Source organism: Neomonachus schauinslandi, chromosome 5, assembly GCF_002201575.2.
Source record: "Neomonachus schauinslandi chromosome 5, ASM220157v2, whole genome shotgun sequence".
NCBI lineage: Eukaryota > Metazoa > Chordata > Mammalia > Carnivora > Phocidae > Neomonachus > Neomonachus schauinslandi.
The window spans coordinates 146,210,428-146,222,996 of record NC_058407.1 but is presented as its reverse complement, the minus strand read 5'-3'; the positions used below and the strand labels follow the sequence as shown (position 1 = coordinate 146,222,996).

At 57.9% G+C, this 12,569-nt stretch overlaps 1 protein-coding gene across 1 annotated transcript in view; it reads left to right on the top strand.

Annotated features, from left to right (window-relative positions):
• The window catches only part of LOC110587774, a 134,370-nt gene that overhangs the window by 90,402 nt on the left and 31,399 nt on the right, over positions 1-12,569 (top strand). Inside the window, exons 39-42 of the mRNA XM_044915264.1 lie at positions 1,078-1,386; positions 2,121-2,350; positions 2,447-2,608; positions 3,500-3,577. Coding sequence (XP_044771199.1) covers positions 1,078-1,386; positions 2,121-2,350; positions 2,447-2,608; positions 3,500-3,577 — 779 coding nt within the window. The remainder of the gene's footprint in view (positions 1-1,077; positions 1,387-2,120; positions 2,351-2,446; positions 2,609-3,499; positions 3,578-12,569) is intronic.

The following is a 12,569-nucleotide window of genomic DNA, read 5'->3' as shown; positions in this document are numbered from 1 at the left end:
TATTTGACAGAGAGAGACACAGCGAGAGAGGGAACACAAGCAGGGGGAGTGGGAGAGGGAGAAGCAGGCTTCCCGCAGAGCAGGGAGCCCGATGCGGGGCTCGATCCCAGGACCCTGGGATCATGACCTGAGCCGAAGGCAGACACTTCACCGACTGAGCCACCCAGGCGCCCTATCATTTTCGCTTCTTAATAGTCTAGTGAACTCTTACTCTGGTTATCCATGATTAACTGGTTAGTATCTTAGAGGATATGGTGACATAGGGCCCTACAATGTAAGGAATTTGTAAAAAGATGATCGCAAGGTTCTGCGAGAAACTCTATCAGTGTGGAAAGTGCTCTGTACTCTGTGATTGAGATTTGCATGAGTTCTTTGTCTGGAAGCACAGAACAAGGGGGTTTAAAGCAGCCCAGGGGTGCACAAGGGCCTCCTTCATGGAGGTGGTAACCCACGAGTCCAACCTTGAATGATAGGAGGGGAGGTATAAGGGCAGTTGGACCACACCGAGGCTCTGAAAGAAACTGGTCAGGGCAGGAGATTGAAATGGTTCTGATACGAGCGAGATTTTCCCTATTGCGTGAGTTATATATGGGCATGGATTCGCCCAAATGTGTAGGATCTTCTTCTCTGGATGGATGAGACCTCTGAGCAATATTTCTGCCCCTAGAATTCCAGGTTGGATCCCTCAAGTCTTCCTGGGTCTCAGTTTTGTTATCTGTATAATGGGGCCATTCTATCACTATGGTCTGTGACTCTCTTGAGCAGGAATTGAGCACCGGTATTAACGGACACCCCTTGTTAGGCATGCTGCTTCCCCCCTGCCCCCCCCCCCCCCCCCCCCCCCGCCCCAAGCCCTTTTGTTTGTGAATTAGCTTGCTTGGTCCTCAGAGCATCCCAGGAGGGAGCTGGTTTAATTTGGTCCATTTCCCAGATGTGCCCCACACCCTGACAAGAGTTAGAATTACATCATGGATCTAGGAGCTTCCTACCCTAGGATCCTTTTCCCTCCTGCCCAGAGCAGCCCAGTCCCCTGGGCTGACCCCTTGCTCTGGACACCTTCTCTGCCATCCTCTGCAGGAACCATCAGGATCACTGCTGACTCAGCTGTGCTGGGCTTCCTCCTGCGGGACAAGCATGAGAAGGCAGGGAACAGCACCAGCGTGCACAGTGTGACCGGCATCCTTCCCCAGAAGAGCAGCCAGGCCTTGCCAAGAGAGCTTTGGCTGAGAGGGCGACTGCAGGCCCAGCCAGGGAGCCTCGGGGGCCAGGCCCGCCTCCGAGCCCACACGGCCAGCCTGGCTCTGGGCGGGGTCTGCACCTGGGGTCCTGGGCACGGCCAGCTCTCAGCCAGCCTGAGCCACAACATCAGCACCTTGAGTGAGGCAGGTAGGAGAGGCGGACAGGGCCGCATGCCTTCCTCCCCAACGGCTTCCAGTTCCTGAAGCCAAGGGAGGGGGGAGAGAAAGGAGCCTCCAGCTTCCAGCTCTATTTCCTTCCCCTGCCGGCGTCTGTTCTTCATCCAGAACACACAATACAGGGATAGTCGTAGTTCCTGAGTATTGATATGCTTCCAAACCCAGTGGCAGAGAGCCCCTGCTGCCACCCCCTCCCCCAGGGCCCCCCTGAAGCTTCTCAGTCTTGGAAGCTGGTCTAGTGGGGCCTCCACGATATGCTACTGTACCACAGATAGGAAATAGGACACCCAGCTTCTTGGGGACATTTCAGTAAGGCCTGGCGGGGCCCAAAGGTGCAGCAGCTAGGGGAGAGCGAAAGATCAGACCCCCGCCCCCCGCCCCATTCCCCTCCTGCTCTGTGAGAGCCAGTCCCTGTCCCTGGGGGGCTTAGAAATGAGAAGGGGACACCTGACCTTCTCACTCGTGAGTGTGGTACCTGGTGAAATCATCACTGCTGAGGATCGGAAATGGTTTCATGTTGACACTTTCATATGCTTTGCTCAGGTATATTGGGGGAAGTGGGGCCTGAGAGGCCGGAGTTTGCCTCAAGGCCTGCCGACCCTGCAGAGAGAAGGTGGGCTCACGGCCACCCACCCCCTGCCCGCTTAGGGCTCCCGTGGAGTGCAGACTGGGTTCAGCCATCTCTGTGGTTCCCTTTGCTCCCAGGACTCCCCTCGGAGGCAGAGATGCTCTTGTCACACACCCACGGGGCTTCCAACCTCTCCGCGAGCCTGGCCCTGCGGAGTGCGTGGGGTCAGCTGGACGCTGCCCTCGGCCTAGACGGCCCGGCCCCCGGCGCCCCGGGCAGCAGGCTCCGCGCCAGCCTGGCCCACACGGTGCCCAGCCTCAGGCGCTGGGGCCTCCCCTTCTCCATGGACAGCCAAGGTCACTTCCAGGTAGGGGGCGGTGGGTGGGGGGCTGGGCACGGGGCCCCGGGGCGGGGCGGGGGGAGTAGCGGCCCGAGGGACACCCGCAGCTTCGCTTCTGCCCAGAGCACGGGACGCCGCGTGGCGGCCGGGCTGACGGCGAGCGTGGACAGCGAGCAGCTCCGCGTGGCCCTGGAGGCGAGGCGACAGCGCGGCCACCACGGGCTGGCCCTGGAGCTGCACCACGGCCTCTCGGCGCTGCTGGGCACCGTGCCCGCGCGGCTCAGGGTGAGTGACCCACCCCGCGAGTGCAGCCCAGCTGCCTCTGTCTCTCCAACTTCGCGGGTGGGGGTCACCCCACCCAGCGGCTCCTGCCACTGCGCCCCTGCCACCCGGCCCGGCTAGACCCCTCCCACCCAGCCTGGCCCCTCCCCTGCCACGTTGGCCCCTCCCCTGAGCCCCCATCTTCCCTCCCAGCTTCCCCCTCTCCCTTCCATTCACCGTCCCTTCCATCCCTGCCATCCTGCCTGTATCTCGTCCTCTTTCTTTGTCCACTCGTCTTCTCCTCCACCTGTCCTATCACCCCCCCACCTAGTAAAGTTAAAACTGCCCACACCCTGGCTGTCCGCTCGTCCTCTGGGTACCTCCCCTGGAGGAACTTCAACACTGCAGAAGGAAGGGCGAGCGCAGCTGACTCTTGCGTTAGTCTCCAGAATGAAAAGCAGGAAGCCCCGTGTGCGCTGGCGCTCGGCCGGCCGCACCCTCCGCAGTGTGTGGGAGGTGGGCCGAGCGATTCGGGCACCCCGCGCGCTGCAGTCAGGCTACCTCCTCACTGACCGGTTGCGTGACTCCGGGCAAGGTGCTTACTCTTTCTGTGCCTCAGTGTCCTAATCTGCAAAAAGCGACTGCTAACAGTTCCTAGAACCAGTTAGAACCTGGCACACGCAGGCCCCGTGAGGACATGAGCTCTGGTTCCCTCGGTTTGATGAGGATGCTGTGGGTTAGCGCTCGGGCTTCTGGACTTCTCTTTGGGGGGTTATTTTCCACAAAGGGAGGTGGGGTTGAGCCGGCTGTGTGCGCTCCATGTGGGCTCTAGGTTGGGGGAAGAGGCCTCCCGTTGCTACGTTCCCCACAGTGGCCGTCAGCAGGCCCCCCTCCCCGCCCTGCTGGTCTCCGCAGGTCAACTGTGCTAGAGACACCTCGCGTGCCCAGCTGTCAGGGCTGTGCTGGGGGGACTTCGCCAGGCAGCCTCTCGAGGTACATGGGTCTCTGTTATAGGCGGGACAGTGGTGGCAGATGGTGGTCCAGCGTAGGTAGCTCCAAGCTCTCCTGGGCCGGGGCACAAGTGAACAGTGGTTCCTCTCTATCACAGGCAGATCGTGACAGGGAGACCTCCCTAAGCTCTGGCAGGTCCTGTGGCTCCTGGACCCGGGGTGCACTAGACATGGGGCAACCACAGGGCTGCCTGCAGACCTTGTCAGTGCGGCTCCGCAGGCAACTGAGTGGGCAGCTGGTTGCAGGCCTGGCCTGGCTGAGCTCTGTGGCCTGATGGCAGTGGAGGGGGATGTAGCCCAGAGGACTGCCTGGAGGAGGAGGACAGAGGTGTTCTGCTCCTGAGGCCCGCCATCCTAGCCTGGCCGTGTGCTAGCGTCCCCCACAGGAGCTGGGTCACACTGGGGCCTAAATGGTGGGAGGGTTAACTAAGAGAATAGGTGGGTCAGGACTGAAAACGTTTCAACGGGCTGGACAGAGGAGCTGCCTCCCCCCGCTCCATGAAATTGAAGAGTCAGGGCACATGGAATTGGCAGCTGCAGGCATGGCACACACTTGGGGGAGGGGGTTGCTAGAAAGAGTAACTGGAGAAGGGTTGGGACGGGAGCGGTGAATGGATAGGCCTTCCCTCAGATAGCTGTGGTCTGGAATGCTGGGAAAGAGCTAGAAATCAAGGCGTTCCTCAGTTCTAGAGCAGCTCAGCAAATCCAGGCCTATGGGGAGGGGGACATCAGGGACCCTGAAATGCTCTGAGAGGACACGTGACTTGTCGCCATTTTCAGCTCTTCAGAGAGAAGCACATGGGCAGGACTAGAGCTTGTTCACTGGGTTTGTGGGTGGCCCAGCGGTTGGGGGTTCCCTTGACCACCCAGGCCAGGTAGAGAGTGAACCACTACTTGGTGGGGTGTTGTAGGGACACCTGCTTGGCCTCACCGTGCCTTTCTCGGGGGCAGAATCTGGCTGTGTTGTCCTTGAATGGCTCCCTCCTGGTCCACACCCGCACGGCCAGCCTGGCGGCTCAGGTATCTTCTGGGGACACGTTCGCCCGGGCCCACATCCACACAGCCTGCGGCCACCGCCATACCCATCTGGATGCCAGCCTCCAGCACGCATGGCCCCCCCTTCAGGCTCTGGGGGTTGCCCCCGACAACCACATCCAGCTGTCTGTGGGGGGGCATGAACCCCCCAGGGCCAGGCTGGAGGTGGCCCTGGGCCAGTGCACCCTGACTGCTCGTGGGGATATTGGTGCTGAGGTCAACACCACTCACACCAACTGGACCCTGTCCCTGGTGAATCGCTGTCCTCTGCTGGAGGTAAGCCCCCTCCCCACCCGGCAGTGCAGGGGCCTGGCAGGGCTCCCGCCCCCCTCTATATTATTAACTTCTTACTGTATACCCAGCTCTGCACTCAGCATGAGAAACTTCCATCCTGACTTTGGGGGATGCATTGACTACAAAGCTTTGAGCCAAAAATGGAACCCAAACTTAATTTTCTCCCTTTTCACAAAGGGGCCCCCTGGTTGTCTTCCTTTCTGGGGCTCAAGCTGATTCTTTTCTCCTGATCTTGCTAATCCTGCCCCCAGGATTCAGTGTCTGGGAGTAATCAGGAGAACATTAAGAAGTAACAGCTGACTTTTGTGAGCACTGTATGCTGAGACTTCTCAGACATGCTCCCCAAATCCTCACCCCTTCTAGGAAGGGGCTGCTTGTGTCCCTAGTCCCAGGGTCTGGGGCCCAGGGAAGTTGGGAGATCAGAGTGGAATTAACCCCATCCCTCCCCTCTCGTTCCCATCTTGGGTCAGTGCCTCCATGCGGGGCGTGTCGTCAGCCCCCGTGGGACAAGTTACTTAGGCTCTCTGCCCTCCAACCAACGATCGTTGATATCGATGCTGAATTTCCAATAGCCGGTGCTTTCCGGTGCCTGGCTCTGGCCAGCAAGTCCCAAGTATTAGCTCATTGACATCTCCCAGTGACAGGTTGCTGTGATCAACCCCCATTTCCCAGATGGATAAACTGAGGTTTCAGGTTCAGAAAGATAGAGTCAGTGTTGGAGCCAGAACTGGAGCCCACGACTGTCAGTGGGGTACCCAGGGTATCGGCCACTTCGCAGAGGGAGGTGCCAGTGGAGTTGAGGCCATAGGGTGACACCACCCTCTTCCCAGCCAGGCCCGTCCCCAGCTCCCCGACCTTGGCTTCGGAAGCTGCCCTTAAATCCAGCCACTTCTCCATATTCCAGGTGACGGGCATTCCGCAGGCTCTGCACTCCGAGGGCAGCCTGAGCTGGGGCCCCTGCGACGTCAGTCTGGCCACGGGCCTCCGCAGTGACCGTGGGGATGCCCACCTGCAGTTGGCCCGCACCTGTGGGCCCCAGACCTCGGTCATCGGGCGCCTGGCCCACTCCCTGCCCCTGCTGGGCCGCCTGGGCCTGCCACCCAGCAGCGCCATCAGCCTGGCCGTCCGGCCCCGCCCTGCCGCCCGCAGCTCCCTGGCCGTCCAGCTGGGGCCATGCCGGCTGCGGGGCATGCTGGAGCAGCGCGCTGGGAACCAGAGCGCATGGACACTGGCCAGCGAGCCCGGCTGCCCGCTGCTGGAGGTGGGTATGGCAGCCAACAGGGCAGCCAGAGGGGCCTCCAGAGCTCCTGGCAGTGTGCGGCCTGGGCCTGGCTGGCTCCCTCCTCCAGGCGCTTCCCGAGACCCCAGTCGCTATTTCCCAGATCCCCTCTCCAACACTCGGTTCCTCCCTAGTCTCGTATTCCCGTTTGGCGGACGGGAAAATCGAGGCCGAGAGAGAGAAGGGTCACTCAGCACTGTGCAACAGAAGGACCACAGACTTGGAATTTATGAATTTGTCTTTTCAGGGAAATTCTGAGCGCAGAAAGGCAATGAGGGGCACTCACCTCTTCTGAGGGTGGGGACAGGCACGTGTTGGTTATGAGACCACAGCCTGGGCTTTATCCGGGCCAAGAGATGGTCTGAGAAGTGTCCTGTGATGTTTGGGGGAGGGGAACCCAAGTCTCAAGAAAGGGGGACACTGAGTCAGACAGGACTGGCGTCCTCATCTGAGGCGGACAGGCCACCCTGCCTGTCCGCTTGTCTCTCCCCCTCCTGATGGAGCTTCCTGGGGGTAGGGATGGGGTCTGGTCCCCTCCGCATCCCGAGCACTCACAGATGCCTGCCGCTATTAAATGACCCGACTGAGCCGTGAGAGCGTAAAGCATCATGGGAGGCCCACCGACTCGAGCTCTAGGATGAAGGAAAGTTCTTCCTTTGCGTCCAGGACAATAGCCAGTAACCACATGTAGCTACTGAGCATGGTGCTCACCAGTGCAACCGAGAAACTGAGTTTCTCCTTTTACTTCCTTTTAATTTAAATGGAAACAGCCCCACGTCGTTAGCGACTATCCTATTGGACAGCCTAGATTAGAGGCACAGATAGATCAGGTACAGACCTCAGCTCTGCTGGTACCCCCTGGTACCCTGGGCATGCGCTTTGCCTCTTTGAGCCTCAGTATCCCCATCTGTCACATGGGGACAGTGACTACCCAGCTCAGGGCTGGGAACAGGCTGAAGAGAGGTGGTTCCTGCAGAGCACTTAGCATGAGGCTGTGGGGGTACTGAGTTTCTACACTGGATAGCTGTGTTTTGTGATTACTGCTGTTTTGTTATCTGCATGGGGTGGGGGGAGCAAGGGAAGCACAGATTGGGGGGCTGGGGGCTGGAGGGATTAGAGGGTGGCTGATGGAGAATCGGGTTCGCTCCTGACCTGGGACCTCTCTCTGAACCCCCTCTGGTCTGGCAGGGCCTGGGCCTCCCAGCAGGGACAGAGCTCATTGGCTCCCTGCAGGCCGCAGGTGGGGAAGCAGAGGCATCCGGGGCCCTCGTATGGGCCGGCCAGACCGCCTCCCTGACCTTGGCGGCGGCCGTGCACCAGTCGGAGGCCACACTCCGAGTGAAGCTAAGTCACGCGCTGCCCGCATTGCGGGCCATCCCGCCGGAGGCCTTGCTGACTGTCCAGCTTGGGTGGGAGGCCGGGCACCGGCTGGGTCTGGAGCTACAGGTGGGGGCCTGTGAGCTGCAGGGCAGTGGTGAGCTGCACCTGGACCGTGGGCTACAGTGGCAGGTGCTCGCCCAGAGCTCCTGCAAGGCCCTGCAGGTAGGTGGCACTTTGGTGTGGGGGGGGAGTGGGCCTCAGGGTCTCGAGGGGGCAGGGCAGGGGCCTTCTTTTCGACCACTGGAGAAACAAGGGGGATTGACTGAACCCCAGAAGAAGGGACTCATCAAATACTTATTGAGCCCACTCTGTGCCCTGGAAATACAGCCATGAACCAAGCAGAGGTAAATGCCTGCCTGGGGGAGACAGGCAGTCCCTGGCATACATCAGTGAAGGGCAGACTCTACTACCTAGTGATAAGGACTACGGGGAGGCAGAAAGTGGCAATGGGGGATGAACGACAGGACAGATACTGCAATTTTTTATAAGTCGGTCAAGATTGTCCCTAGAGACAAGATGACATTTGAGCAGAGACTTGAAGGAGAGGAAGGAGGAGCCGTGTGGAAATCTAGGGAAAGAGCCTTCTAGGCAGGGCCAGTGCAAAGGCCCTGAGGCAGAGCCAGAGAGGCAAGGGCATTTGCTAGGACCAGGGTCAGCAAACCATTTCTCTAAAAGTCCAGAGAGTAAATATCTTCAGCTTTGCAGACTGTGCAGCCTCTGTTGTAACTACTCAGCCCCGTGGTTATAGCCCGAAACACCATATAAACAATATATACACAAATGGGCGTGACTGTGTTCCAATAAAGCTTTATCACAGCAGGTGGTGGGCTGGATTTGGCCCGTGGGCCATCGTTCGCGGACTCCTGTTTTATGAAAAGCACATGAGGTGGGAGGGCACTCAGATTCAGGATCCTTTGTAGAGGCTGAGAGAGGACTGGGTGGAAGTTGGGGTATGGGGGTTTGAGAGAGGGGGTGGGGGAGCAGGGTGCTCCTTCTGCCAGGCGCTAAGGTGAGGAGCCAAAAGATGCTCTGTGTACCAGCCTTGCTGTCAGTTTTCTGGAGGGTTCCTGTGTGTGTTGGGAGCAGATGTCTGGGTTTGCCTGGGGAGGGGGAGAGCCGAGAAGGGGGAGGATTTCCAGCTCCCCTGGTTTCGAGACTCTTGGGCAGGTTGGTTCACAAGACCGGGTTCTCCTGGCTGCCAAAATCGGATCCCTGGGGATTCGGGGAGGGCAGGGAGGCAGGAGGGGAAGTTCAGGAAATAGCGGAGAGCTACCAACAGGGGGCCCTCGGGCACTTTGAGAACGTGATCAAAGTCACAAACTCTCTCCTAGAAAGACATTCATGCCCCATTGGGTGGACAGTTCAAGGGAGAGGCCATGGGACCCCTGATGACCACTTTGAACCCTGTCCTGGTCAAGAGCCCTGCTTTCGTGTCTCTTTAAACCCCTCCAGGCCCTGGGGTTCCCAGGCCGAGTCAACAGCTCTGGGACCGTGGCCGTGAACTCTGTGGCTGCGGACACCTGGGTTCTGGTCGCCGTCGACAACAGCACACTGCAAGGGCTGCTCATCCTCAAGGCTACAGAGGTGAAGGCACGGGCGTCGGGGTGCCTGGGGCGGCCAGGGAAGGGGTGCTGAGGCCCGAGGAGAAGCACCGGGCACTCTCCTAGCTCCAAAGAGGCCCCGGGAGATGGGAGCCTCAGGACCCATACGTGGAGAATGAGGCTTCCAAGAAGAAGCCCCTCGGCCCCCCGCTTTTCTCTTGCTTGTTTGCTTAAAAAAAAAAAAAGTTTTATCGAAGTGCAACATAAATACTATAAGGAGGGTGCAGAGATGAAAAATGCTCAGCTTGGTGAAATTTTCCCAAACCAAACACCACCTACCTCAAAGCACGGAATGTGACCAGAACCCTAGAAGCCCCCCTCTGGCCCCCTTCCACTCACCAGCCAGGCCCAGGAGTCCCCACGCACGCACGTTCTTGACTGTCACATCCGTAGAAGCACACAGCGTGTTCCTTTTCACAGCTCCCTTCTCTTGTCAAACATTAATTAAACACAAATTAAAATTAAACACAAATAAACATTGTGCGGGGCGCCTGGGGGGCTCAGCCGGTTAAGCCTCTGACTCTTGGTTTCAGCTCAGGTCGTGATCTCGGGATGGTGAGATCGAGCCTCGCGTCGGGCTCTGCGCTCAGCGTGGAGTCTGCTTAAGACTTTCTCTCCCTCTCCTCCTCCTTCCTCCCCTCAAATAAAGAAGCACATCTTAAAACAACAACCCATTATGTTTATGAGGTTGCATGGCTTGTTGCCAAACGTACCTCATTGCTGTATAGTATTCCACAGTGCGTGTATATTATAAATCATCTGTCTGTTCTACCAATTAGCTTTTGGGTGGTGTCATCCTTTTACTGTACATCTTATGAATTAATCATGTACCTGTTTTTATTTTGTTTTAAAATTTTTTATTGTGGTAAAATATAAAATTTACCATCTCGGGATGCCTGGGTGGCTCCGTCAGTTAAGTGTCTGCCTTTGGCTCGGGTCATGATCAGGTCTTGGGATCGAGCCCCGCATCGGGCTCCCTGCTCAGCGGGAAGCCTGCTTCTCCCTCTCCCACTCCCCCTGCTTGTGCGCGCTCTCTCTGACAAATAAATACCTAAAAAAAAATTTTTTTTTAATTTACCGTCTTAACCATTTGTAAGTATAGAGTTCATTAGTCTTCTGAATATTCACGTTCTTGTGCAACCCTCCCCACCATCCATCTCTGGGACTCTCTTCACATTGCAAAACTGAAACTCTATCCCCATGACACAGTAACTCCCCATTCCCTGCTCCCCCCAGCCCCTGACAACCCCCCTTCTACTTTCTGTCTCTTTGGGTTTGACTACTCAAGGTACCTCCTACAGGTGAAATCACACAGGATCTTTTTGTGACTGGCTTCTTTCGCTGAGTGTCATGTCCTCAAGGTTCATCCATGCTGTAGCAGGTGTCAGAATGTCCTTCCTTCTTAAGGCTGAGTAATACCATCATCCGTCAGCCGATGCTCAGGTTGCTATTGTGAGTAGCGCTCCTATGAGCACGGTCATGCAGATACCTTCTCAAGACCCTGCTTTCAATTCTTAGGGATGTAAGTGTCCAGTTTTTGCCTCTTACAAATAGCACTGCCTCAAGCACGCTTGCATGTGTTTGAATGAACACGCAGTGAGTGGAATCGCTAGATCAGAGGGTGTGTGTAGGTTCAGCTCTGCCTGCTTGATTTCATGTGAACTCGCTGGCCTTCCCAGAGCTCCCTGGGAGAGTCACTAACCATCATTTAAGTGTGTGGAGCAACCTTGCAAGTCATTCTGCACGTCATTCTGTGAGCATCATCTGAATGTCTCGGGAGGTTTTTTTTTTTTTTTTAAAGATTTTATTTATTTATTTGAGAGAGAGAATGAGATAGAGAGCATGAGAAGGGGGGAGGGTCAGAGAGAGAGAGGCAGACTCCCCGCTGAGCAGGGAGCCCGATGCGGGACTCGATCCCGGGACTCCAGGATCATGACCTGAGCCGAAGGCAGTCGCTTAACCAACTGAGCCACCCAGGCGCCCTGTCTCGGGAGTTTTTATTTGTCTCGGGGCCAGGTGTTTTTCCTTCCTGCTGCAACCCAACCTGCAAGGTGTGTCCTTCTCAAACATTCTGTGGGTCCTTCCCTGTACCTCGCCGAAGACTTTCTTTCTGAGGTTCTTTTCCTGGGCTCCTCCCCAGTGAATTTTGTGCTTGCCGCTTACTTTCTATCAGGCATCCCAAACGCACTCACTGCATTTGCTGGAAATTCTCCTGTTTTTCTACGGTGCAGTCGGCAACAGGGAGGGGGAGACAGGAGGCTTGACTTAATCCTGAGCGGTTTATGTTCCCCTCTGTGGGCAAGCCTGGCCACCTCCCAGGCACTGAGTTTTTGTTTCTCTTACTGCTCTGCAGAGCCAGCAGGAGGTGGAGATGTTGCTCACACATGGCCCGGCCCAGCCCAGCCCCTTGGGCCTCCCCGCCTGGGTGCTGCTGGAGCTGGCCACCGAGAGCCATGGACCCGGCTACAGACGCTCCCTGCGGGTCGCACTGGACGGCAGACAGGTGTGCAGTTCTGCGAGTGGGGCCTCTGGGAGCTGGGGGGTCTTGGGGGTTGTGGGGACAGCCCAGCCCAAGGCCTAGGTCTCAGTCGTCCACGCCGGCAGGTGTCCGAGGAGCTGATGTTCACTCAGCAGCCAGAGCACATCTCCCTGGACTACACCCTCGAGCACAACATCCCCGTGCTGCGGACGCTGTGGGTGGAGGACAAGCTGGGCCTGCAGGTCAGCCTCGGCGAGCGCCAGTGGTAATGGAAATCCGTGCGTGCATGCATGCATGCATTCAACAAACATTCTTGGAAGGATGGTGGAGTCAAGGGGGTGGTGGAATAAGGTTCAGAACTCCTCGGAGCCTCAGTCTCCTCCTCTGGAAACTGGGGATAACGCTCCTTTCGCTCCTTTCCCTAGCCCAACCACGCCCCTGGGATGGTTGCACATTCTCCTTTTCCAAAGCCTCCCTGCGGACCCAGTGCTTGTCCTCGACCCCCTTTTTAGCCGCCTCCACACGCTCTCTCCCTGGACGGGCCGCGCCAGTGGCTCACTTGGGTACCATCCATTCAGTGAAGCTCCCCATTGCTCCCTCCCTTGGGCCCCAGACCTGCAGATCCATCTGCTTGTGTATCCCCACTTGGGGCCTGGTGGGCACCCGGCTTGCCCAACCCCGCCCCTTGCCCCTCCCGTTTCCCCTCATCCCCCCCAGCAGCGCAGGCAAAACCCTCGGTGTCATCCTCCACCCCTGTTTCACTCACACACACCAGACCCCGCCTTCCGCAGATGCTGCTGGTGCACCCTCCCAGATGAACCTGGAGCCCGACCCCTTCTCCCCACCTCCAGCTTTGTCACCTGCTCCAGGCCACCTGAGGTCACACCTGGGGTCCAGCCACCTAGCT